Source organism: Hippopotamus amphibius, chromosome 8, assembly GCF_030028045.1.
Source record: "Hippopotamus amphibius kiboko isolate mHipAmp2 chromosome 8, mHipAmp2.hap2, whole genome shotgun sequence".
In the NCBI taxonomy this organism is placed as follows: Eukaryota; Metazoa; Chordata; class Mammalia; order Artiodactyla; family Hippopotamidae; genus Hippopotamus; species Hippopotamus amphibius.
This window is the reverse complement of record NC_080193.1, coordinates 107,093,083-107,118,319: the sequence shown is the minus strand read 5'-3', so window position 1 is coordinate 107,118,319 and position 25,237 is coordinate 107,093,083. Positions and strand designations below refer to the sequence as shown.

At 42.2% G+C, this 25,237-nt stretch overlaps 1 protein-coding gene across 5 annotated transcripts in view; it reads right to left on the bottom strand.

Annotated features, from left to right (window-relative positions):
* The window catches only part of ANKRD44 (ankyrin repeat domain 44), a 306,147-nt gene that overhangs the window by 148,684 nt on the left and 132,226 nt on the right, over positions 1-25,237 (bottom strand). For all 5 annotated transcript variants that reach the window (XM_057744579.1, XM_057744583.1, XM_057744580.1 and 2 more), the window contains exon 3: positions 3,427-3,505. In XM_057744579.1, coding sequence (XP_057600562.1) covers positions 3,427-3,505 — 79 coding nt within the window. The remainder of the gene's footprint in view (positions 1-3,426; positions 3,506-25,237) is intronic.

The window sequence follows — 25,237 nt, the reverse complement described above, 5'->3', positions numbered from 1 at the left end:
GAGAGGGTGAGTACTTCTGGCCTACTTCCTTCAGCTCAAAGCTCTCTAACCCCTGTGTGTCCCCAGAGTTTCTCTACGGGGTTTCGTTACAGTGGCTGTTTCTCTGTGTGCTCTGCTTCCTATATCTCAACCCTAGTCTCTTAACTCTTAGCCACCAATTGGTTCACATTGATCTCATTCATACATCTCCGGGCAAATGATTTAGCAAGCTCTTGAACTTCTCTCTTCCTTAATCCTGACTCGGCCAGTTCCAAAACAGAAGCTAGAAGCAGGTGGGGGAAATAAAGCCAGAGCGTGGACTGGCAGTTATAAGAAGAGGAAATCTGCAAGGCCTGAGTTCCTCGCTGTCTGCTCAGAGGCATTCAGGGTTCCATCTGCCTGGCTAACGGGAGATAACGTCAGTAGGAATTTAGCAGGCTTGGGTTACACTCTGCTCTGTAAGTTAATACAACAATGGAGAACACAGCTGTGATGGGTGATTCTGGCAAAGCCAAATGATTTGTCTAACGTGGGAATCATTAGCACCTCATTCATTATGAAACTGGAAAACAGTTTGGTTGGATTCCCTAAAGGGTCAGCTACCAGATGTAGGCTCAGAGATGAAATCATTGCTCTTGCAATGACACTTCTTTAGGAATATAATATACAAACTGAATAAATGACCTTCTGGGGAAATTAAAACCATGAAAATTTCAAGAGTTTGCCTAGGGACTTCCTAGGTGGCACAGTGGTTAAGAGTCTGCCTGCCAATGCAAGGGACATGGGTTTGATCCCTGCCCCAGGAGGATACCACATGCTGCGGAGCAGCTAAGCCCGTGCGCCACAACTATTGAGCCGGCGCTCTAGAGCCCGTGAGCCACAACTATTGAGGCCATGTGCCACAACTACTGAAGTCCACATGCGTGGAGCCCGTGCTCCACAACAGGAGAAGCCACCACAATGAGGAGCCCACGCACCGCAATGAAGAGTGTCTCCTGCTCGCCACAACTAGAGAGGGCTCATGTGCAGCAATGAAGACCCAACATAGCTAATAAATAAATTAATTTTTTAAAAAAAAGTTTGCCTAAGTTTCCACAGTTGAGTAAAATTTGTAAAAAAATTTTCCCAAAGCCCTCTATACCCTTAGTATTCCTAATTTGATGAGGGAAGGAGGAAAAATTCCATAGCATGTGCCACCCAAAATTATACTAGAGACGCTAATGCTCAGTGATTCTTCCTAGACGATTGGACTAAGAGAACAGTTGTACAGACCCAGATATACAGAACAGTTTCCCCTGACTCTACTGAATGAGCCCCATTTAAAAGAGACTAGGGCTTCCTAGGTGGCACAGAGGTTAAGAATCCGCCTGCCAATGCAGGGGACACGGGTTTGAGCCCGGCTCCAGGAAGATCCCACATGCCGCGGAGCAAATAAGCCCGTGCGCCACAACTATTGAGCCTGTGTTTTAGAGCCCGTGAGCCACAACTATTGAGCCCATGTGCTGCAACTACTGAAGCCCACGTGCCCAGAGCCTGTGCTCTGCGACAAGTGAAGCCACAGCAATGAGGAGCCCGCGCACCACAATGAAGAGTAGCCCCCACTCACAGCAACTAAAGAAAGCCCGTGCACAGCAGAAAAAGACCCAATACAACCAATAAAATAAATAAATATATTAAAAAAATAAAAAAAATAAAAATAAAAGAGGCTAGGCTGGTGTACTCCATGCCCACATGAAGGGGAGGTGAAACCAAGTTTCTCGATTGCCAGACCCTAGATGCCTAAAAACAAACAGATGGGTCACCTTCATGCTGAAGAATTAAACCTTCCCCTTCACATGTAGAAAAACAAACAGACCCAAAATCAAAAAACCAAAGCTGGGGATCTGAGACAAAGTTTTGAATTTGTACATTCATGAACCAAACATTCCTCTGAGACCCGGAGCTGTCTCTTAATATAACATTTAGATGGTGAGTAGAGCTGGCTGGGACCATTAGGTGTCTACCACAAAACTCTTCATTTTGCACCCCCAACAATCCTGCCTACAATTTTCCATGGGCCAAATTTCTACTACTGGGCCAACCAGCAAGGTGTGCACTGGCTCTTAGCTATAGACTGTGCCAGCACCAAACAATACATGTTTGTCTGGGACACAGCCCTGAAACATCTTTAGAATTGTCAGAGGGAAGGCCTGTTCTCAAGAGTACAAAAAACAGAACATGAAATCTAACCTAAGCTCCATGAGACTGCCAGGAGCACGGGGCACAAGCATTGCAAAGCACAGAACACTTATTTCCTGGGAAAACCCACCTCAAGGACATGAACACAACAAAAATAAGGGCAATGTGAGTCTTCTTTGTGTATCACAGCACAATTCTTGCTCTTTTTTCACAATGTTCTCCACATCTGCTCGAATACCATATCAATTCCTACCTTTGCATAGCTGATTTTGGAATTCTACAGTTTCCCTTTACTACTGCAAACAAAGGCAAAATCTCAGTATAAGCTTTTTGCATAGTCTCTGGGCAGAGGCATTTCCTCCAGATTTGAATCTCCCCAAACCAAAAGGAGGAGGAAGAAATCCAGCCGGTCTGTATACAATCCACACTGAGACATGTGCACGTGCTCAGATTCATTCCAGGGATTTGTCTAGCAAATACTCAAGGGAGAAAGCACATGTTGGTTTTGGAAACCTGTTTGGTGAGATGTACCAAGCATACAGGTTTCCAAAAATGAAAACACTGATATTTAAAAAATCTGATGAAATATTTAAAATACACAGAAAAATAAAGAGAATAATATCACAAAAACCAGTACACATGCAAATCAGACTTAACATGTGTTGGCCATATTTACCCCAATTTTTAAAAAATAAAAGATTTTACAGAGTTACAGTCTCTTTTATACTGTCCCCTGAAGACATCTCTCACTCAGTCTGCCTCCTCAGAGGTACCCACTGTCCAGAAATTGATATGTTGCCTTTCCTTTCAAATTTTTATTCTTTGATTACATTGTTATAGTCATGTATCTGTAAACAAAACATAGTACTGTTTGCAATGCAATTTAAATATATGTAAATACACACACATTTATGTGAGTTCATGTAGACTTTAAAGGACCAGCTTTCCTGTTTGTTGTTTTTTTACAACAACAAAAAAAATAAAAGATAAAAGATATCCAAATGTTCTGAGTTCATCCTCAATACTGGGCCTGCTTAGACAGTCAGCAATCGACTTCCAAAGCAATACAGAAGTTTCACTGGAGAAGTCATTTTTCAATAAGAAGAAGGTCTTGCACTGTCTCTTGCCTATTGATAAAATTGATGATCGAATAAATTCCCATGAGCACAATAAAGAAATTTTGTTTGGGTTCATTGCAGCAGTCAATTCAGTAAACTGACCATTTAAATTTTTATCTGCAGTTGACTTTTAAGTACAGCTGATATTTACCTGACAGAATCAGGAGTTCAATGATCTCTGCATCTCCCAGAAACGCAGCCACGTGAAGCGGGGTTCGCTTCTCAGAATCCTGAAACAATGGCAAAGATAAACAAGTCAGTGGCAGCTGGAGGTGTCTTTTGTAGATACAGTACGACATGTCAGTCACTTTAAGGTTAATGCTTAGGACAGAGAGTGAAGGCCAAACACCTACTCAGGTGAGTTCTGGTTACACATTTCTTTCAGCATCTCCCACAGTCACATATATGAAAGATCCAGATTTCTGTGTCTGTGTGTCGTATTTGCCTCCCTGCTCCTTTTATTAAAGTCCAGCTCAGGTCAAGGATGGACCATCATGCACTGGATGATGGAACACAATTTATTTTTAAACCTTCAGTATGGGTATTAAAAAAAATTCAAACCTTTCTACTTACCTTAACAGCATAGTTCAAAGCTTTCAATGATTTATTTTCTTTCTAAGAGAACCTAGTGGAATTGTTCACAAGGACATGAAACAGAAATACAGTCATTTTCCATTAACTGTTGCCTAGACCACCACCTATTCATTTAATACTTACTGAATGCCTACTATGTACCAGGAGCCAGATTCTGGGAACAGGGGGTGACCATGACAGGCCCGGTCCCTGCCTTCATGAAACTTACAATCAAGTGGAAGCCAACAATAGTCATGTAAGCCAATGACATATGAGATACTTTCAGATGGTGACAAAGGCTATAACAAAATTAAAACAGGATAATAAGATCAAGTGACTGGGGAGCTTGGAATAAGATTCCTGTGAGTAGTCGAGTAAGACCTCTCCGAGGATGCTGACACTGAAGCCGAGAGATGAAGGAGGTATTCCTAACTGTTTTATAGATGAGAAATTATGGCTCAAATAAATTAAGAAATGTCCTCAAGACCCCACAGGTATATAGCAAGTCAAGATTAGACCTTCGCCTGTCAGACTCTAGTCTAAGTCCTTGGTAAGGCATTTAACATATTGTGCAGAGAGGTAGCACGATAATAGGCAGGGGAAAAAATATTGCTTCCCTGTCTACAAATTGGAGATAATAATATCTCCCTAGAGAACTGATAAGAGCATTCAAGATAATGTAGGTAAATAAGTCCTAGGCAGGCATGAGGTTTGGCCCATGCCCAGCAATGCTCCATAGTAGCCATCACTGTCACAGCACAGATAACTGTGTGATTCTGCAACCCAGCAGGACCCTACAGGGCCTTCCTGGGATGGGACCCCATCCCTGTCCTCTGCCTGCCTCTTGTTTATAGAAAAACTTTAGCCTCCCAGACCTTCTCTGAGTTCCAAAGAACAAATTTAATCAAAGAAGTGAGAAAGTGCAGAAACAAAGAAAAGTAAGAGAAAATAATAATAGTTTAGCCATTGGGCTTCCTAGGTGGCACAGTGGTTGAGATTCTGCCTGCCAATGCAGGGGACACGGGTTCGATCCCTGCTCCAGGAAGATTCCACATGCCGCGGAGCAAATAAGCCCGTGCACCACAACTACTGAGCCTGCGCTTTAGAGACCGTGAGCCACAACTATTGAGCCCATGTGCTGCAACTACTGAAGCCCATGCATCTAGAGCCCATGCTCCACAACAAAAGAAGCCACAGCAATGAGGAGCCCACGCACCACAATGAAGAGTAGCCCCCACTCACCGCAACTAAAAGAAAGCCCGCGCACAGCAAAAAAGACCCAACACAGCCAGTAAAATAAATAAATAAATTTATTAAAAAAAATAGTTTAGCCATTAAACAAAGTCTAGGACCTTTAATCCTTCCTCAAGGGCTATAGATAATATCCTGAGCCACATCCTTGAGTTGTTTTGCAGATACTGAAACCCCCACCAAGAGGAAGAGGTTACCTGCATGCTGACCACAAGCATGTAGACCTCAGAAAGTTGGAACCAGAAGGTTGATGATGTTGACTCCCGATTACCTCACCATCAACCAATCAGAGAATGTCCACAGGCTGATCACACACCCCAAAACTGTCTCCCCCACCTTGGCTTTAAAACCCTTTCCCTGAAAGCCATTGAGGAGTTCAGGCTTTTTGAGCATCAGCCACCCACACTCCTTGCTTGGCCTTGCAATATGCTGTACCTTCCTTCACCACAGCCCGGTATCCATAGATTGTCTTTACTGCACGCAGGCGAGCAGGCCCAAGTTTGGTTCAGTAACATCTTCCCTCCAAGACTGAGAACTCCCATAGGATAAAAAACAGGTCTTACTCCCCCCTCTCCCCATAATAGCAGCATACTAGATGCTCAGCATAAATTTACCAAACTGAACTAGTCTATGTGCGTGGCCTCTTCCACAAACTTCCATCAATTGTTCCATAACAAGAGTAACCAAAGCCTACATACTGTCTTGGAGGTTTCTCCTGAAACTAGCATGCACTTTCATTTCGAGATTTGTGGATTCACTAGTGATTTTAATCATCATTCCTATCATCACTTGATTAGCCAATATACCTAATAGCCCTTGTGGCCTAAGAATTCTGTTATTCTGTTTTCTGACAGTTCAGGCCCTCTGCTCTCAGTCTCTTTCAGACCATGGCTTTTAGGCAGTTCATGACTCACTAATATCTAAAACAGATGACAGGCAGGGAACATGACAAGAACTGATCTCCAGTCTGTTTGTTAGGAAGTCTGGTAAATAGGTTTTATGAAGAGATTAACTTTTCAGTGGATCAAAAGAGGGGGTTTTGAGATGGAGCTATATGTAATGAGGTGGATAGACCTACAGTCTGTCATACAGAGTGAAGTAAGTCAGAAAGAGAAGGACAAATATTGTATGCTAACTCACATATACAGAATCTAAAAATGGTACTCATGATCTCAGTGACAAGAACAAGGACGCAGATACAGAGAATGGACTGGAGAACTCGAGGTATGGGAGGGGGCGGGGGGTGAAGGGGAAACTGAGACGAAGCGAGAGAGTAGCACAGACATATATATACTACCAACTGTAAAATAGATAGTCAGTGGGAAGTTGTTGTATAACAAAGGGAGTTCAACTCGAGGATGGAAGATGCCTTAGAGGACTGGGGCGGGGAGGGTGGGGGGGACTTGAGGAGGGGGAGTCAAGGAAGGGAGGGAATACGGGGATATGTGTATAAAAACAGATGATTGAACTTGGTGTACCCCAAAAAAAATAATAAAAAAAAAAGAGGGGGTTTGAGTTAGCTGGGAATTTATGTTGTCTATGTATGCTGCAGGCAATCACTACAGATGAGAGGAAACAGGGCAGTCAGCTAACTATTCTGTATTAAAGAATGGTATGCCTTGGAAAATTCAGTAAGATATGCAATCGTGGTTAACCCTCTTACTGATATATCACCCTTTCTGTGAAAATAAAGATTCAGTATTTTAAGATATGTTTGCTTATTTGAGAATCAACGATATTAATTTGTGCAACGAACTATGTAAATAACTGAAATCAGACTTTCACAAATGTCTTCTATTTCTATTTCTTCTATTGATGTTTCTACAAGCACTTTCCTTTTTAGCTTCATATTCCCTTTGAATCCTCACTATATCAACTGAAAAGTATCTCTTGGGTCTTAGGATAAAAGTTATATAATTATATGTTCTTTCGTGAATTGAACTGGTTCCAGAGTTTGGTTCAACAAATTAAACCTCACCTAAGTGATTTAAACAAGGACTAACCCAACCCAAATTATGACTTTAATTTGACCTGAAGCAAAGTCAATGGTCTGTTTGAGAACTTGGCCTCAAATAAAAGCCAAGAAAACACCAATATCCAAACCTGGTTGGTCCATCAAAATATAATTGGCTTTGCTCATTCTGCGGCCCCTTTTATGACATGACTTGTTCAAACTGAAGTTTTTACTTCATAAAATGGGTGTGTTACATGAGATCATATTGTAAAAACTCCTTGATTATAAATCCCAGTGTTCCTGTTAATATGCATTTAAAGGTTTCCCGCAGCCTCCTGAACATCTATGCCAATCGATACTCTCCTTCCGTGACAAGCCATAGACAGGTAACAGCAGAGAAGATCTGTATTCAGGCAGTAGTTCTTTGGTTCACTGAAGCAGCAGAATCGTATAAACAATTCCATGTGCTATTAAGACCCTTCCCAAAATAACAATGCATTACTACTATTGATCAACACCTGCTCTCTAGCAAGGAACCTGAGTGATGTACAGGATCATGAGTTGAGGGGTGAATAACAGAGCCACATCCATCACCATACCCAATGAGGTGAAACCAGCCAGGAAGTTGCAGTTCATCCTCTGCCTAAGTACAAAGCCACTCTACTTGCCACAAGCTAGACAAATGGAGTAGGAGATGCAACGGTAGGAGAAGGAGGGGGAAGGCTCTGGGGAAAAGAGAATACTAGTAATAATACTAGTAAAAATAGGTCATAGGCCAATGATACCCCTGGGGCATCTAAAAGAAGAAACAAAACAATCTGGTACGTATGCAGTGCTTTTAATTTTTTTTTTTCAAAATACCTTTTCATCTATTCTATTACTTAAATCTCATAACATCCCTATCAGAGGAGACACACTGTTCAGAACTGTGTTGTTAACTCTTGTCACCACCATTTAACAGATAGGAAATCTGAGCCCTTGGATAGATTATATGACTTGTCCAACACAGCAAACTGATGTCAGAGAATTAGGTATCTCGGCTACCAACCTAACACTTTTTTCGTTATAAAAATGGAAGCAAGAACATCATCTTAGAAGTTGCCTTGATAGTCTAAAAAACTTTCCATTATAATCCTTAAGAAATTATGGGGAAATGTGACAAACATAGAGTAAACATCCATTTAAATGAGCTTACAGTAAGTTAAAGTAATAGTCTGGGGCCAGAAATGAAGAGTAAACTGAGAACCAAAGCTGGGAGCACATGAGCTTATTACCCTGCAGGGAGAAGTCATATCCCAGGGGCTTGGGACTGAACACTTGCTCAGGGTTGGGAGGAGAGATAGAGAACTGGAACTGGGAGACCTGTGAAGTGGTCTTGAAGAAAGATTCCTGAAGTGCAATGGTGGGCTCGAGAAAAAGCCAAACACTCCACGGGCAGATGGCAAGGCGATGTCTTGGCCTGGATTCTTGATGGAAGAATAAAAAGTGTCTCCACTGAGCATCTGCATCCCCAGAGTCTGCTCTCATGTGGTTTGGGGTTTTGAATTCACAATATCTTTATATTCTAGAAACTTTCAAGTTGAAAAATAGGCATAAAAATTGGTTCTAGGCCAAGGATACCCCCAGGGTGCCAAGAAAAAGAAACAAAATCTATCTGGAGAGATGTGTCCTCAATCCAAACAATTTAGGATTCCCACAGATTAAACCTCCACTGAACATGAGCTCACCAGCCTAAATCACAGACGCACATAGAAACCACTTATTCCCCATAAGCCAGAGATCGCAGGTATAACAAGCAGCAAGAGCTTGAGATAACAGAAGAATCAGACAGAGACACAAATAATGTTTAAAACCATTTAAACACGAGGGACAGAGCCCAAGGGAGAAAATAAGACATCTTTTTTTAACTGAACAAAATTGAAGGAAGAGTTACAGGAAGCAGTACAAATGATGCTAGAAGCAATCTAAGCCTTTGGTCTAAGAGAGATGAAAACAGAAGAGTAAAAAAAAATTGGAGAAGGATAAAATAAATACAATGACTTTGAGATAAGTTTTACGATCATTTATTCAGCCACTTTTTCTAGGCACAGACATTTATTGAAAAGATGATATCTCCGAGACGTTGTAGTAGATGTTAAGAATACAAAATTTAAAGCATCCAGTCCTCACCCTAAAGACACTGTAGTCCAGTTACCAGTTTCCAAATTTAGGTCATCAGAACAAAAACAAAAACACGGTAATTAGTGATATTTGTCATGTTAAAAGATTTGTGAAAATTACCAAACGCACTGAGACAAACTCTGTAGTAAATATTGCCCCCCAACCTGTCAAATTATGACCAAGCCTGGGCAAGATGTCTAAACCGACAAGAAAAAAATCTCTTCTGAACTGGTAAATATTGACATTTTGCCCAGGACTCTCGAGAGGCCCTGCTGGCTCCAGCTTAAACGGGAACTTTGGAAGCCCTGGGCTCGACTTCCAGGTCAGTCACACAGTCCAGTTTGTATCTTATAGGCTGCCTTAGGGGTAATTTCTGGATCAAAATTAGAATCTGGGACCAGGCTAGGACCAGAGTAGCATCCAGGCATAGCGGCCGAGCTCCGTGTTCAGCCCTATTTGCATTCACTTCTATCTGTTACCCACGTGGACTCTCTGTGATGACCAACAGCTAATGAATGATCATGTAGGTCTTTTTAACACCCAGGAATACAAGAGGAGGAAACAATTCAAAAGCAAGCACACAGTAGAAACAACTCATCAATACAGTTTTTTAAAAGATTGTTCAAGTGCCACAAAAAGAGAGATCTTCTTCCATTCTCCAGGAGATCCAATTCCAGATAGCCCCTGGCAAACAGATTCGGACCCATGGAAAAAATTCAGGTTTCTTCAGAAGGAAGGAAGGTAAACCCTCCCTTTCTATGAAGAGCCAGAGACGCACACAGCCAGCTGGCGTCTGAGCTAAATTTGCAGTATGTCATAGAAAGATCAGGCAGAGGAAGTTTCTGTCGTCTGTTTACCAGAGAAGCAGATGAAAGAAAATAGGGAACTAGAAGTATGTCCATGTAAAGTGAGCTTGACATGGGCAGAGAGTCCGTTCTGGCAGCTAAAAATAGTGTGCAGGCAGGCCAACTGAGGGGCACCCCAAGCCTCTCTTTTGAAGATTAAGAACTGTTTATTACATGCTTTGGAAATTCTCAGCTAAAAGTGCATGATCTAATCTTCATTATAAGTATGTCATACACTAAAACAAACATCCCTCCCTACATAGAAATATCTTACATACCAAGACGGGCAGATGGAGCAGTATTAAGAAAACAAGCTCTGCAAAGCTTTCCTGTCATGAAATACAAAAGTTAAGTTCTACTCATCAACTCAAACTCCCACTAATATCAAAGAAGTGGAGAAATAACTGGCAACTCAGGCCCAACCAGCTTCTGTGATATTGAACGGAGATCACCAGGAGCAAGCAGATGTCTAAAGAACTCTGAACACAAAATGCGTACCTTGGAGATACTTCAAATCATGTGAGGAAAAGAGCCAAAGACACGTTAAAGATTTAAATCAAACAAAATGCAGAAAGGGAAAGATGCTTGGTCTGAAGGTGGGGAATTAAAAGAAATTTGTAAAGAAGAAAAGAAAGCAAAGGAAGGAAACAAAAATCATGTTTCTTTGTAACATCTCACAAATAACAGAGAAGTACAGAAAATATCAGATCTACATGTTCCCACCAGCAAAAGCAAACACATCAACATTTTTTTTACAACTGCTTCAGAACTCTGTCTTTTAAAAAACCACTTTAGGGGTAAAATGTCATGAGTACTGTGATTTGCAGATGGTTCAGAAAATAACTTGATGGGTGTCTGTGTGTGTGTGAGAGAGAGACAGACAGAGAAAGAGAGAGACAGAGAGAGAGACATGGTAGGTTAGACAGTTTTCGATTCTTTACTAGCACAAACGATGTTGCGATGTACATTCTGTACATGTCTCTCTGGGAATATGTATGAGAATTTCCCTACAGCAGATACCAAGAAGCAAAAGGACTGGATCTTAGGGTATATTCATATTGAACTTTATTAGGCATTGCCAAATAGCTTTCAAAAATGGTTTACCAATTTTTACTCTCACCAGTCACATATTAAAGTTCCTTTCCCCAACATCCTTGCCAATAATTTGCTGTTATCAACCTTATTACTCTTTGCCAATACGATGTACCTAACACGGTATTTCATTGTGGCTTTGATTTATATTTCACTAAATACAAGTGAGGTTAAGATTCTTTTCATATGTTTACTAAAAGTTCTGTCTTCAACTGCAAACTGTCTGTACATGTCTTTTATGTGTTTCCAAATTCAGTTATTAGTCTTCTTCTTATGATGTGTGGGCATCTTTTTAAAATATTGCTTAATTAAACTTTCAATAAAAACTCAACTTATGCCTTCACCTAGACACAGCAGAGATTGGTCAATGCCTACCCCAAGTTACCATAAAAGAAAAATTCAGATTTACAATCATTATTCATCTACCATGCATGGGTAATCCCATGGAGCTGGATTTTCCTTGGCTGGAATTTTCTATGCCTTAAAAGTGATGGCTAATCTCTGCCCCTATGCACCCCCACCATTGAACAACCTCATTCAGCCATCACTGTGTTGGCATTTTAACCCATCCATTGAATGTAACACAGATGTATGAGAAACACTAGTACATTTTGCTATATCTAAAAATGTTCAAATTCAAACCTCAAAACTATCTAATTCTTTAAACTAAACAATAATCACCCAGAAGACTAAAATGAAGATAAAATACGGGAATTCCATGGTGGTCCAGTTGTTAGGGCTTGGCACTCTCGTTGCTGGGACCCAAGTTCAATCCCTGGTTGGGGAACTAAGATCCCACAAGCTGCCTGACCACCACCCACCACCCCCCCACCAAAAATATAAGAGAAATAAGAATGCTAAAGATACTTTGATTATATCTACTTTAGGCAACTAAATACTATATATTTTATTGCATTATTTTTTAAACTAAATTAACGTATATTAAGCAAAAATTATATCAGAGATTTTTATATTTTCTCATTTGTTCCTTAAAACAATACTGTGAGGTAAACATTATTATCTCTACTTTACAGTGGAGGAGCTTGAGACTTTGAGATGATGAGTAACTTGGCCGAAGTCACACAGCTAATCAGTGGAAGAACCAGGTTTCAGAACCAGATCTGATTCCACTGCTTGAGCTCTTGCTGACTCCACACCGTTTACCAAGTCTTGGTAAACAAAGTGAAAGTTACTGTTTGTTATGATTAGTACTCTTGCCCTAATACTCTAAAACTAAGAACAAAATTCTCATAAGTAAAAAGTTGGAGAAAGAATACTACCTGATTTTGAGACTTATCATAAATCTCCAGTAATCAAGACAATTTGGTACTGGTGCAAAGGCACATACATAGGCAACACATGATTTTCAAAGAAGGTACAAGGGCAACTCACCAGTGAAAGGAGAGCCTTGCCAGCAAATGGTACGGAAATAATTAGATACCCATAAGCAAAAACAAACAAAACAGCTTCAACCCATAACTTGCACACCAGACAAAAATTAAATTAAGATGGAACATAGAACTAAATGTAAAACTTAAAGTTCTAAAATTCTAAAGGAAACATAGGAGAGATCCCTTGTGACCTTAGGTTAGACAAAGATTTCCTAGATACAACACCAAAGCAGGACCCATAAAAGTACAAATTGACAAACTGAATTTCATCAAAAATAATAACTTCTGCTCTTTGAAATACACTGTTGAGAGAATGAGAAGACAAGCCACAGAGCAAAAGAAAATATTTTAAAGTATATATCAGATAAAGGACTTCTATCTAAAATATACCAAAAAAAATCTCAAAACTCACTAATATGAAAAGTCCAATCAAAAAGTAGGCAAAAGATGTGAACAGATACTTCACCAAAGAAGATATACAGATGGCAAAAAACTAATCAACATTGATCGTTAGGGAGATGCAAATCAAAATCACATTACATACTTACTAAAATGGCTAAAATTAAAAAGACTGACAATATCAAGTGTTGGTAGAATGTAGAGAAATCAAAACATTCATATACCACTGGTGGGAATGTAAAATGGTACAACCACTTCAGAAAAGAGTTTGGCAATTTCTTCAAAAGTTAAATACAGACGTATATGATCCAGATATTCTACCCTTAGGTATTTACCCAAGAGAAAAGAAAGCATATGTCCACACAAAGACCTATATGTGAATGCTTGTAACAGCTTTATTTTTTAAAATTTATTTTATTGAAGTATAGTTAATTTACAGTGTTGTGTTAGTTTCTGCTAACTACAGAAAAGTGATTCAGTTATGTATATATTTTATATATTATTTTTCATATTCTTTTCCATTATGGTTTAGTACAGGATATTGAATATAGCTCCCTGTGCTATATGGTAGGACCTTGTTCTTTATCCATCTATATACAAGAGTTTGCATCTGCTAATCCCAAACTCCCAATCCATACTTCCCCCAGCCCCTCCCCCTTGGCAACCATAATTTGTAACACCTTTATTCTAAGAGTCACAAATTGGAAACAATTCAAATTTGTATTAACAGATGAATGGATAAACAAATTGTGGTATTTTCATACAATGGAACAATACTCAGCAATTAAAAGTAATGAACTATTGCTACATGTTATAACATGGATGAATTACAATAATTATGCTGCATGAAAGAAGGCAGGCAAAAAAAAAGTATGTACTGTATGAATCTATTTACATAAAATTCTATGAAATGCAAACTAACGTACAGTGACAGGAAGCAGATCAGGGTTTGCCTGAGGAGGCTGGAGGGGAGATCGGAAAGGGTGGGAGGAAGGGGTTGCCAGGGGGCACAAGGAAGCTTCTGGGGGTGATGGACAGATTCATCATCTTGATTGTGGTGATGGTTTCACGGGTGTAAACATGTCAAAACTGCAAATTTTTGTTTACTGTATGTCAATTACATCTCAGTGAAGCTGCTTTTAAAATATACAAGCAGGCACATGAAACATATTGTCTCTTGTATAGCATAAAGAAGGCCATATTTAAGAGTTAAAAAAAAATACACCTATGCAACAATTCAGTTACGAGGAAGAAAAGAATGGCAGAGTCATGAAAAGAAATGAGGCAACTCATGTTATGTCCTGCTCATGTATAGACATAAAAGTGAAGCTCTGGCAAAAGAATGGGGTGTTGCATTAAAGTCTGTATGCTTTAAAGTCAGGCACAAGCAAGATTTCTCTTCAAAATCTCTTGGGACATTTACATTTCCTAAATGAAACCTTTGACATATCTGTATCGGGTAAAGATGTAGAAAATAAATCTGGAAAACTAAGTACAAGGATGAAAGTGAATGGTTTATGCCTGACCCGTGGGTCCCCTGCAACATGTCACCAGAAGATTACCAGAGGACCCTTGGGATCTTACCACTGTGCCCAGAAATTCCCAAGTGACAAACGTCCTTTCAGAGCAGACTCTGCCTGGGGAACCTGATGGGACAGCAACTACCTACTCTGTTGCCCTGATTTCATTTGGCGAGAAACATTTCTTGAGAGTCAGTGGAAACAGAACATAGAAATGGGTTCCAGTCCTCTTGTCCTACAGATTGGAAAACTGGCCCGCATGCCTGGGTTTTGTTGCCAGTGAAACAGTAATACACATCCACCCACTGCAAAGGCAGTCACGAGGAGCTTCTGATGAAACCAAAGCAGGTCTTCAGAGCACCACCTCCCCCTGCATCCTAAAAGCTCATAAAGTTCCCAGATGGTCTGTGCAGCATCCCAAGCATAAGAAGAAGCACTGTCTTTAAATTTAATGCATTTGGTAAATAGTTTTTCATGGAGAAACCATAATTCTTGTACACATGGTGGGAAGGTTTTACTGCTAAGGATATTTAAGGAAGCCCACAATTTGCAACTGCCCTTGGTTCCAATGGGCTAACCAGCAAGGTGAGAAGTCTAGTTTCCATTAGGGTCCCACCGCAGGCTCCCTGTCTCTTTTAATTCGATCATTAACCAAGTTCTTCAACAAACAAATATGTCTAATAGGAAGAAAATCACTTAATCACTTGGAAAATTATCTCCTATGGATGAAAGAATGGAGAGAAAGTAGCTGCTAGGTTTTTACATCTTTAAGGGGATAGCAAGTGAAAGCTTCTTATCAGGTATATGACCACACAGTATCAGAATCAACATCTCAGGAAAGGAAGCCTAGAATTATAAAGTATCTGAACTGGAAGGGTATTAGAGACACCCAGAGAATTTAACTGATTGGCCCAAGTCACACAGCTGTTAATGGCAGCGGTGGAAACTTTCATTCATACAAATGACAAAATATTTACTGGAGCCTGCTATGTGCTGGGCATGACACTCAGTGCCAGGAGGAAGCAGCTTTCAAGACAGGGTCCCTGCCTTCATGGAGCCTCAAAGAATCTCACTTTCTTGGCTCCAGGCTATTTACAATGGTGGGCTATTTACTACAGTAGACTAATATGAGATTAATCACACCAACCAGCAAAGAGCAGACACACACATATGCAGTGTTAGAAAACGGCAGACAGAGAAAGAAAGAGTGCAGAAGGAGAAATGCTCAAAGGCAGCTACTCTGGACACAACAATAACTCTTAGTTACTGGGTCAGTTTCTCGTGATTTCTCGTTTTTATTTGGGGGTGGGGGAGGGGAATTAAAACCAAATGCTTATAAAAACAGTTTCTGCAGCCCATAAAAAATCATCTTAACTAAAATGATTAGTATCTCTTTACAAGTTTTTTTTTTTTTCAAGCTCCAGGTGGATATTATAGAAAGGGTTCATATACAATACCAAAAATAAAAATCACCAATGCAGTTATCAGGACCTAAGATACAGGTCGGCTCAATACACCAAGGTGTTAACAATAATAACCTCTGGTGAAGAATGTCATGGGTGTTCTTCACTTTCTTCTTTCTTTGCCTGTATTTCAAGATTTGTATTAATGCAGTTTAGAAACAAAAAACCCAAAATACCTTTTGTAAGTAAGAAAGACTTTCCTATTTGAAAAACAAAAACAAAACAAAAAAACAGGCCTGCTCTAAAAAGAGCTAGTTGTAAGCAATTAAATTTAAATAGAAAAGCACTGGACATTATTTCCTATCCAAAACCTTCGTTATCTTGCAGTAAGGTTTTAAATAATTGATATGCAAATGTGTTTCTTTGCAAAGGACAAAATATTATGTTTACGACTAAATTTGGAAAAACTGTAATTTGTATAATGCTCCATAGAGTTGCCAAAGCGTTGTCCTACACAATGCATCATAGGAAAAGTCAAGGTCAAGTAGCTATTGTTGTCCCCATTTTACAGGACAGGAATCAAGGCCAACCCAGAGAGCTGAATGACTTGCCGAAAGTCACACACCAACTTTAGATGACTCCAGGTCCCCTGATTCCACATTCTCTGTTCTCTCACAATATTACATAGGGCCTTACTAGCTGGTAAGAATTCCTCACCAAGGAAGAACCTGCTTCCACCCTCCTCACGGCACTTTGGAGGCCTTTTGTTCTACTCTGATCTTTCCTGTCATGTGACCTACAGGATAGGGATGGACACACACACACACACACACACACACACACTTTCACTAGAGGCATCTTTGTGTGGCCTAAACAACATACACTCTGGAGTCAGAATGACCTGACTTTGAATCCCTCCTCTGCCACTTAGAAGCTGTGTGACTTTGGGCAAATAAATCAACCTCTCTGAGTCTCATTTTCCTTTTCTGTAAAATGAAAACAGGATCACCTCCCTTGCAGTCACAAATAAGATGTCCAATAAATATTAGTCATCTTATTATTATTGACATCTTTGAGGCTTATCCTAATTTTTTTAGCTCCCCTAAAACATGGTGATTAGACTAAATAAGGAGATTCAGAACAGTTTCTGGAGAAACAATTTTACTGTTAAGGAATGGTGTTTGTTTATCAGAAGAAGGGCTGACACTGCCTGCTCAAAGCGGACCACAGCAGTGCTTTGCCTGCCTCCTCCCCAGCCTAAAGCACTCAGCCTCGGTGGGCTTGGCCATTGCATCCATCCCACCTCAACCAAAGGTAACCAAAGCTTCTCCCAGACTCCAGCGTCGGGCCTCTCGTGATTCATTCTTTATCTCACGGGACCCACAGGTGAGTCCTTTCCTCTCACAGAACACCTAAAACACCTACCCCTCAGCAGCTCTAAACCCTTGCTGAGACGATCTCTCTGCCGCCATGACAGCCCCCTTTCTCATCGAGTCTCCGTAGCTCAGAAAAGTCAGATCTGGTTGCAGCCTAGAGAGGTGGGAGCTGCCCTTCGAGGTAGGATGCTGTGCATTTTCTCTCCTCCCCCAAAGTTGAAAACCTTCAAACCAGGCATCCCCAAGCTAGAACACCCTCACTAAGCCTTTCTGACACTTGACAGGAGAGGTTTCTACCCAAGACACCTATGCTGTTAATCAAAGTCTCCCTTATTAACTTATTAGAAGTAACGCCAGAATCATTAAAAGTCCTCAGGAAGATAAACAGTAGGCCACTTTCTACATCAACAAACAAGGAAGCATTCGTCTACGTCCTTCCTAAACTGAGCTAATAGGATAGAAAGTCAAACACACTGCAATGATGCCACACAGAGCGTTCTGCTTAGTGAGGGAAAACTGCAAGATGGCAGGCCTCCCAAGCCCTCTAATCAGAGACTGATGTGAGTGGTCCCATAACCTGGAGATGGTTACATAACAGCACTTCTTGGAGACAAGGGAAACAGAAGATGCATCACTCTTACCTCCAGGACAACCTCAAATAAACCCATACCACTTAAGCACAACCATCAGAGAAAATGGTCCCTAGGGATACACTTGGCCTTCATAACCGGAGACTACAGGGGATATTTTTCCCCAACCAAACTTTAAATTGCATAGTATTTCCAAACTAACTAGTACTTTTTCACACGAGTTAAGAGCGCTTTAGGATCCTCACTTGACAGTCTGGCTTCTGAGAGTATACAGAAGGCAAGAATGGGGCCTTCTCCCAGAAGATCTCAAGTACCCTACTCAGCACCAGAGGACATGGGGACAGGTGTTCCACGGATGGGTTAAACATTAATACACGTTTGGATGGTTTGTTTGCTTGCAAGTGTTATCTTTTCTCTATTAAACTTATGTATTCATGGAAGGCAATGATTTTTAACTCAAATGTATCTTGCTTTGCATACCATATGCATTTCTGAAAGTGGTCTATACATTAAAATTGTGTAAAATTGATTACTTTTTCCATTGAATTATAAAATAATGACAAGTTAACAAAAGAGGACACGAGGTTGGCTAATATCAAAAACACCACAAATAACAAATGCTGGCAAGGATGTGGAAGTGTGAGGGCTTTGAGACAGTCAACACAAAACATTCCCCCTTGAGAAGAAGCAGGGACACTTGACATAACATAAGGACAGCATTTATTTTAAAATCACAATACAGGGAGCTCCTGATTTGGGTTTTTTGAGTCACCTGGGAGAGTCTTTCCACACAGCTCAACTGACCTTTCCTCTGAAACCTCTTCCGATTCTCTCCCCCACCCTCCACCCCCTCTACTCTACAATATTCTTCGGTGGCACCATCACATCTGATCGCCTGCCCTCCTTTTTTCCTAACTCCCACCATCCAGGCTGTGCGCTCAGGGCAGAGACAGTCTTATTCACTTCTGTATCAAATAGCATCACATCTGGCATACAGCAGGTGCTCGATATACATTTCTTGGAAGAATAAAAAAAAGTAATGTCTTGATTTATTTTAGACTCTATCAAAACCTAAACTCCAACAAGAAAAGGGTCTGGATGAGGGTGGCCTGCAGGTTTCTGTGGTGAGGCAGAGAACTGCTGTCTGCAAGGGGTTAGGGATGCCAAAGAGTCTGGATGGGTGGGTGGCTTGGTTGATTGAAGACAGCAACCCCCTCAGTCCATCACAGGGAGGGCTTGACCTGTTTCAGAGCTGTCTGATCATCCCAGGACCCTCAGCCCTTCAGACCACCTACCCATTCTGTTGCTCTCAAAACAGGGCTCTGTTTTGTACCTCACTTACCCAGTGGGTGAGAAGACTTGCTAAGAAGGTGGTAACAAAAAGCTATGAGGCTCAGCTAGCGTTTCTCATCAATAAAGCTCACTTGTGCCCCCTCCAGCGAGGGCTGCCTGCTTGCAGCTCTGGTTTCTGAGAGACCTCAACTACAATAAGACCCAGAGAGGGACATTCATGTCCATGGCCAGTCACAAATGGCAGTTCCTGGGAATCCAGTGGCTTGTGGAACTAAGAGGCCAACACTGAATTTTTTTTTAAATGTGGAACATGTATTTCCTTGTCTCTGGCTAACCCAAACCTGAATATGAAACGATTAGAGACTCCTATTAAAATGAAACTACTGGTGTGGATAGTTGCAGGCACAGGAAATCTGGGTGTTCGGCCAGTCACGGAAAGGAGAAGGCACGGGCTGGTCATCTCTATGAACAGGCCAGTGCAGCCCCAGCACTGGGGAGGGTGCTGGTGATGGAGAACAGGAAGGCAGTTTCTTAAGAGATTGCAGTGGGGGTGGGGGTCCATCAAAGTGCTTTATGAAGGACACGTAAAGGAAGGTGGTGTCTACTGCTTCTCAGTCCCTCAAGAATTTCCCAGAAGGATGGATTTCCCAAAAAGGCTGAGGTGTACTGGGCGACCCACATCGCAGTCTAGCCATGTCACTCCGCTAGGACCGGCGTGGCTACGGAAATTTTATTCAGGGGTGAGAACCGACTTGATGTCCAGCTTGGCTGAGCGGGGACTTTTCTACGTTCCTCAGGTCACTGGAGGTCTGGCCTCAGATGCTACCAGCTGCGTCTGGGTATCAGACCCCTCCCTGGCAGCACAAGGTCAAGGGTGTGGGGAAGAGGGAAGGAAGTGCAGCTGTTGTGTTCCTGGAGTTCCCGGGCGGGCCTGACACAGGAAGCCCTTTCCCTCCGTTCTCCAGAGGCTACTGTGGGGTCAGGCAGGGCCTGTACTTCCTCCAGCCGGAGAGCAGCTCTCTAGAGAGCCCTTCCCCACAGCTCGGCCCCTTGGTGGAAGAACGAAGGGCGAGCTCTGCCTCCACGACGCCCGTGCACAGCGAGGCAGCCCGTCCTTACTGAGAGGTCACCTTCTATGGGAGGCTGAAGGTCGTCTTGAAACAGGATTCTGTCACCTCCTACTGCTCCCATCCCCTTCCCCACATACCTCTCGCCCCCACCCCCTGCCCTCCCAGGGGACCCTCCCAGCCCCAGAGCACTGGCTTTCCTGGCACCAGACCTCTGCTCAGTCATGCCTGCCTCTCAACCAGAGCCGCCTTCCTTCTCCTCATTTTCTCTACCCCTAAGATGTCTTCCTTCAGAAGGCCCAGCCCTCAACCTCCTCCAGGCCCTCCCAGTAATGCCTTCCCAGCAACATCTCTCAAAAGTCGTAGCTTCTCCCTCCCTGGTCCTTGAAATTTGTTTGCATTTAGTTGATTCGGCCTTGGATGTTAGCCACCTCTGAGGATGACAGTGCAACAGTGGATTCTGTAAGCAGAAGGACCAAGTTCAAATCCTGGCCCTGACACCTACAGCCACGTGGCCTTGGGGAAATTATGGACCCTCTCTGAGCCTCCATTTCGTCTGTAAAACGGGAATGTGCGAGATGGAATAAAATGATGCTAAGAAAGCACAGTTCCTAGTATATGGTGAGCACTCAACAAATGTTGCCTGTACTGCGCAATGCATGTTTTTACTCTTTCCCCCAACATGCCCGTTCTGGCTGGCTGATGGGAAGAGGGAAAGCCAGGGTGGACAGAGGTGGGGAAGGATAAGGTGTCCCACCCAGTCTCACCTAGCTTCCAGGGCAATCAAGATGTCCGAGGGCCAGATAAGCATTCCCTCTAGTAGACCCTGTGACTGGAGACGCACAGGATCAGACGAACGAAATCAAAAGATGTCAACACGGTGGGAGGTGTCACCTGACAGAGGACCTGACCAGACAAGCCTTTCATCTTTGGTGAACAAAATCTGATTGCTGCACAGCCATGTGTAATCAGCGGGGTGCCAGAGAGGTGGACTGAACACCAACCACAGTGACTGGGTCACACGCTGCATCTCATTTCCTGTGGGTGAGCACCTGTGAGCCAGGTGAGCTAGGAATAGAGAGTGGTAACCAGGAGGCCATATGTAAGAACAGTCCTAAACACCAGAGAAGCTCAGAAAATGCAGTTCTGTGTCTAAGAGACACATATCTTGCCTGATATTTCATATCCTGAGATAAATCACTTTGTCCAAGGATAAAAGCATAACACGTATAAACGATAGGTCTAGTTTTCCAGCTACTGGAAATTAATACATTTGGCATTTTAATTTATAAATCATTCTCTTGTGAGCTTAGTGTGAACCAGTGCCCCAAATTCCAATCACTCTTGCACTGAGATGAGAAAAATCAGGTTTCTCTAGGTGATTTGCATAATAAAGTTTGAAAAGCATTAGCAACAAGGAATAAATGTGATAAAACATGCCTCTAAGCAGTGTTCTGCCAGGAAAAAAAAAAGCTTTTTGAACACAAAATTATTTTTTTAATTATCCGATCATAAATTTCATACATGAATTACTATTTATCATATTTAATATTCTATCAGATGCCCACAAATATACATTAATTTTTTGTAAGAAATAGGGGTAGGTATTCCATTGCCCACAACGGATCATCTTACACACTTCCTGGGATGCCTATACTCCCCTTTTTGGAATCTACTACCTCAGATCAAGGATCTTATCTTAAAATTAGACTATCCAACTCAGACTGGTGTCTTCCAGTCATCAGGGGCTACCCAAGACGCACATCAGGAATAATCTCTAAGGAAGCACTGTGCACTGCTACTTACAAAACTCACCAGAATGGATCTATGAATAGAAGTCTTGGGAACTCTGTATCCAGGTAATGTTTTTAAATAATTCAAACGGGTTCTTCATACGTCCTAGTTTATAAACATCCTCTTATTATCTGATAAGCGTGAACTATGCTTGGTTGCTTCACCTCTGAGGGCTGGGCAAGTAGAAGAGGCTGGAAAAACACTTGTTTATCACACGACTGGCTCACAGCCAAAGGGAGACTATCCTTGTCATCTGTTTTAATGCAAGACAGCCAGCTCTTCCCCAAATTATCCCCGAGGCAGCACGCAGGCGCGGCAATCTCTTCCTTATCCAGCATTCTATTAAGCAGAACACGAACTCAGCTACCTGTTTCATATAATTTAAACATTCGAGATCTCTGCAATGATGACCCACCTCTGGAGCCCTGAGCTGCCATGTCAGAAGTTCAGCTATCACGTAGGGGCTGAGAAGGGAGGACGCCCAGACCACGTGGCGAGGCCACGCGGAGAGCCCACATGGGGAGCCCACGTGGAGGTGCTCAGGCCGACAGCCAGCATCACCTCTCAGGCACGTGCGTGAAGACACCTCCAGATGATTCCAGCTCCCATCTGTCAAGTCCCCTGGGTGACAAGTCTTTCCAGCTGAGCCCAGACACCATGGACCAGAGAGAAGCTATCCCGCTGTGCCCTGTCTGAATTCCTAACCTACAAAATCCACGCGCATAATACAATGGCTGTTTTATGCCGCTACGTTGTGGGGCAGTTTGTTACACAGCAACCGTAACAGTCTCTGTGAGGTTCTGAAGTGCTCTCTGAATTATCAGAGAAAGACAACATTATGCTCAGTGTTAAATGGCCTTATTTGTTTTCTAATTCTGGGCTACCAGGTAACCACTGATACACAACATATAGAGCAACTCTCTAATAAGGTATTTATTAAACCCCAAAATCATTTCTTTTGTGTACCAGCAAACAGCCAGTTACTATATCTTCAGACTAATGGTGGCTGTGGTCACTTCACTGTCCCCCTGAAAAGTAACTGTTCAGTTCCCTCTGTTCTCTCAGAAATGAACTGGCTCCTCCTCCTGCAGCTCTTCCCCTTCTCTGTTGCTCAAGCCAGGAGCCCAGGAGTCATTCCTGGCACCTGTCTGTTCCTTGCCTCTCACATTTAACCCATCATCAAATCCGGTGTGAGCTACCTCCCAGGTACACTGGGAAGCAAGCCACACGTCTCCACTGCTAGCAGCCGCATGAGTGCATGGCAGCTTGATCACGTTACTGCCCTACCCCAGGCACTTCATTTCTACCCTGACTCCAGCTATGGTCTTCCTGCTGGTCTCACAGCTTCTACTCTTCCCCTCACAATCCTTCTTTCACACAACACCCAGAGTGACTGTTTACAACAGGCACCAGAACCTTTCGCTTTTAGAATTAAACCCAAACTCCCTCATTCAGCTCCAATGACCCGGCCCTTCCTTGTCTCCTCTCCAACCTCTTTTTCTTCCACTCTCTCTCTCACTGTCCTCCTGCCATCCTGGCCTTCCTTCCATTCCCAGAACTTGCCACTCTCTCCGCTACCCTTTTGCTCGTGGCTTCATCCAGACGGAAACATCATCCCCATCTTCTCATGGACCCCTGGTTTCTCATGGCCAGTCTCAGCTGAACTGTCCCTGCCCGACCACCGTTGTTTTGTTTTTTTTTAATTAACTTATTTATTTTATTGGCTGTGTTGGGTCTCCTTTTTGCTGTGCGCGGACTTTCTTTAGTTGCGGTGAGTGGGGGCTACTCTTCGTTGTAATGCGCGGGCTCCTCATTGCCGTGTCTTCTCTTGTTGCGGAGCATGGGCTCTAGGCGCGTGGGCTTCAGTAGTTGCAGCACATGGGCTCAATAGTTGTGGCTAATGGGCTCTAAAGCGCAGGCTCGATAGTTGTGGCGCACGGGCTTAGTTGCTCCACGGCATGTGGGATTTTCCCGGAGCAGGGATTGAACCCATGTCCCCTGCATTGGCAGGTGGATTCTCAACCACTGTGCCACCTAGGAAGCCCCCCAACCACTTTTTATTCAGCATGATAGCACACACTCTGCTGGCTTCCTTCACAGCCGTCTTCTCAATTCATATGGACTTATGACTCACTTCCTTTACCTGTTTACTGCTTGTCTCTCCACTATACTGTAAGCTCCTGAATGCAAGGATCATCTCCAGCACCTGGCATGGTGCCTGACACACAGCACCTTTGATCAGTATATTTTGTATGAGTACATTAACTCGTATACTGTATAGCAATGCACCTGTGGTACCATCCCCATTCCCCATAACTTTTGTTTGCCTTCCAGTTTGAGCATGGACTAGTAGTTCTCAAAGTGTGGTCCCCGACCAGCATCGTCAGCACTGCCTGGGAATTTATTAGAAAAAGAGATTCTCAAGCCCACCCCGGACCTCCCAAATCAGAAACTATGCAGGTGAGGCCCAGCAACCTGTATTTTAACAAGTCCTCCAGGATGCTAATGCACTCTCAAGTTCACAGACTATTCCAGAGACTTTCATTCTACAACATTATATCCAAAAGTGTAAGTATATCCCATTGACTCCAAGGGTTGGTTCCAGGTGTTATATTAAAATTAAAAAAAAAAAAAAAGTAGGCATTTGAAGCCAAATGAATTTGAAACACTGTGTTAAAGAAAGTTAAACAAATTTCCTTATGGCAGGAATTCCCAGAGCCTTTAATACAACAATGCACACTGTAAATCACTAAAACAAGGAAATTTGCAGTAGAAGTACTTCCCAATTTTATTTAGCCACGAAATATCTTTTTTTCCCCTTCTAAACACTAGTCAAATTTATTGTGGCCTCTGAGAAACACGCTTCGGAAAATGTTGTCATAATGTATTCTTCAACGGAGAAAATCTTTCTAACAGCATTCCAATTCCTTGTGCCCACAGCGATATTAATAATGTCTGAGTCACTGGCGGTAACTGCTTTAAGCTTTTTGCATCTTTATCTCTTATGCGCTTTCTTAGATTTGAAAATAAAAACGTAATATTAAGCACATCTTCTTACTGATTTTTAAATATCAGTAAAAAGAAATCTGATCTTTGTTAAAGCCTGAAATGTTTATAAAGGCAAATATGGAGGGACAGAAAATGGTGGTGGTTTCAAGTTGAATTAGAAAGAGAAGCAGAGTTTAGTCTCTTGTCCTGCACTGGAATAGGCAGCAATGAGATTTACTACTTAAATTGCAAGAGAAAAGTCCTCT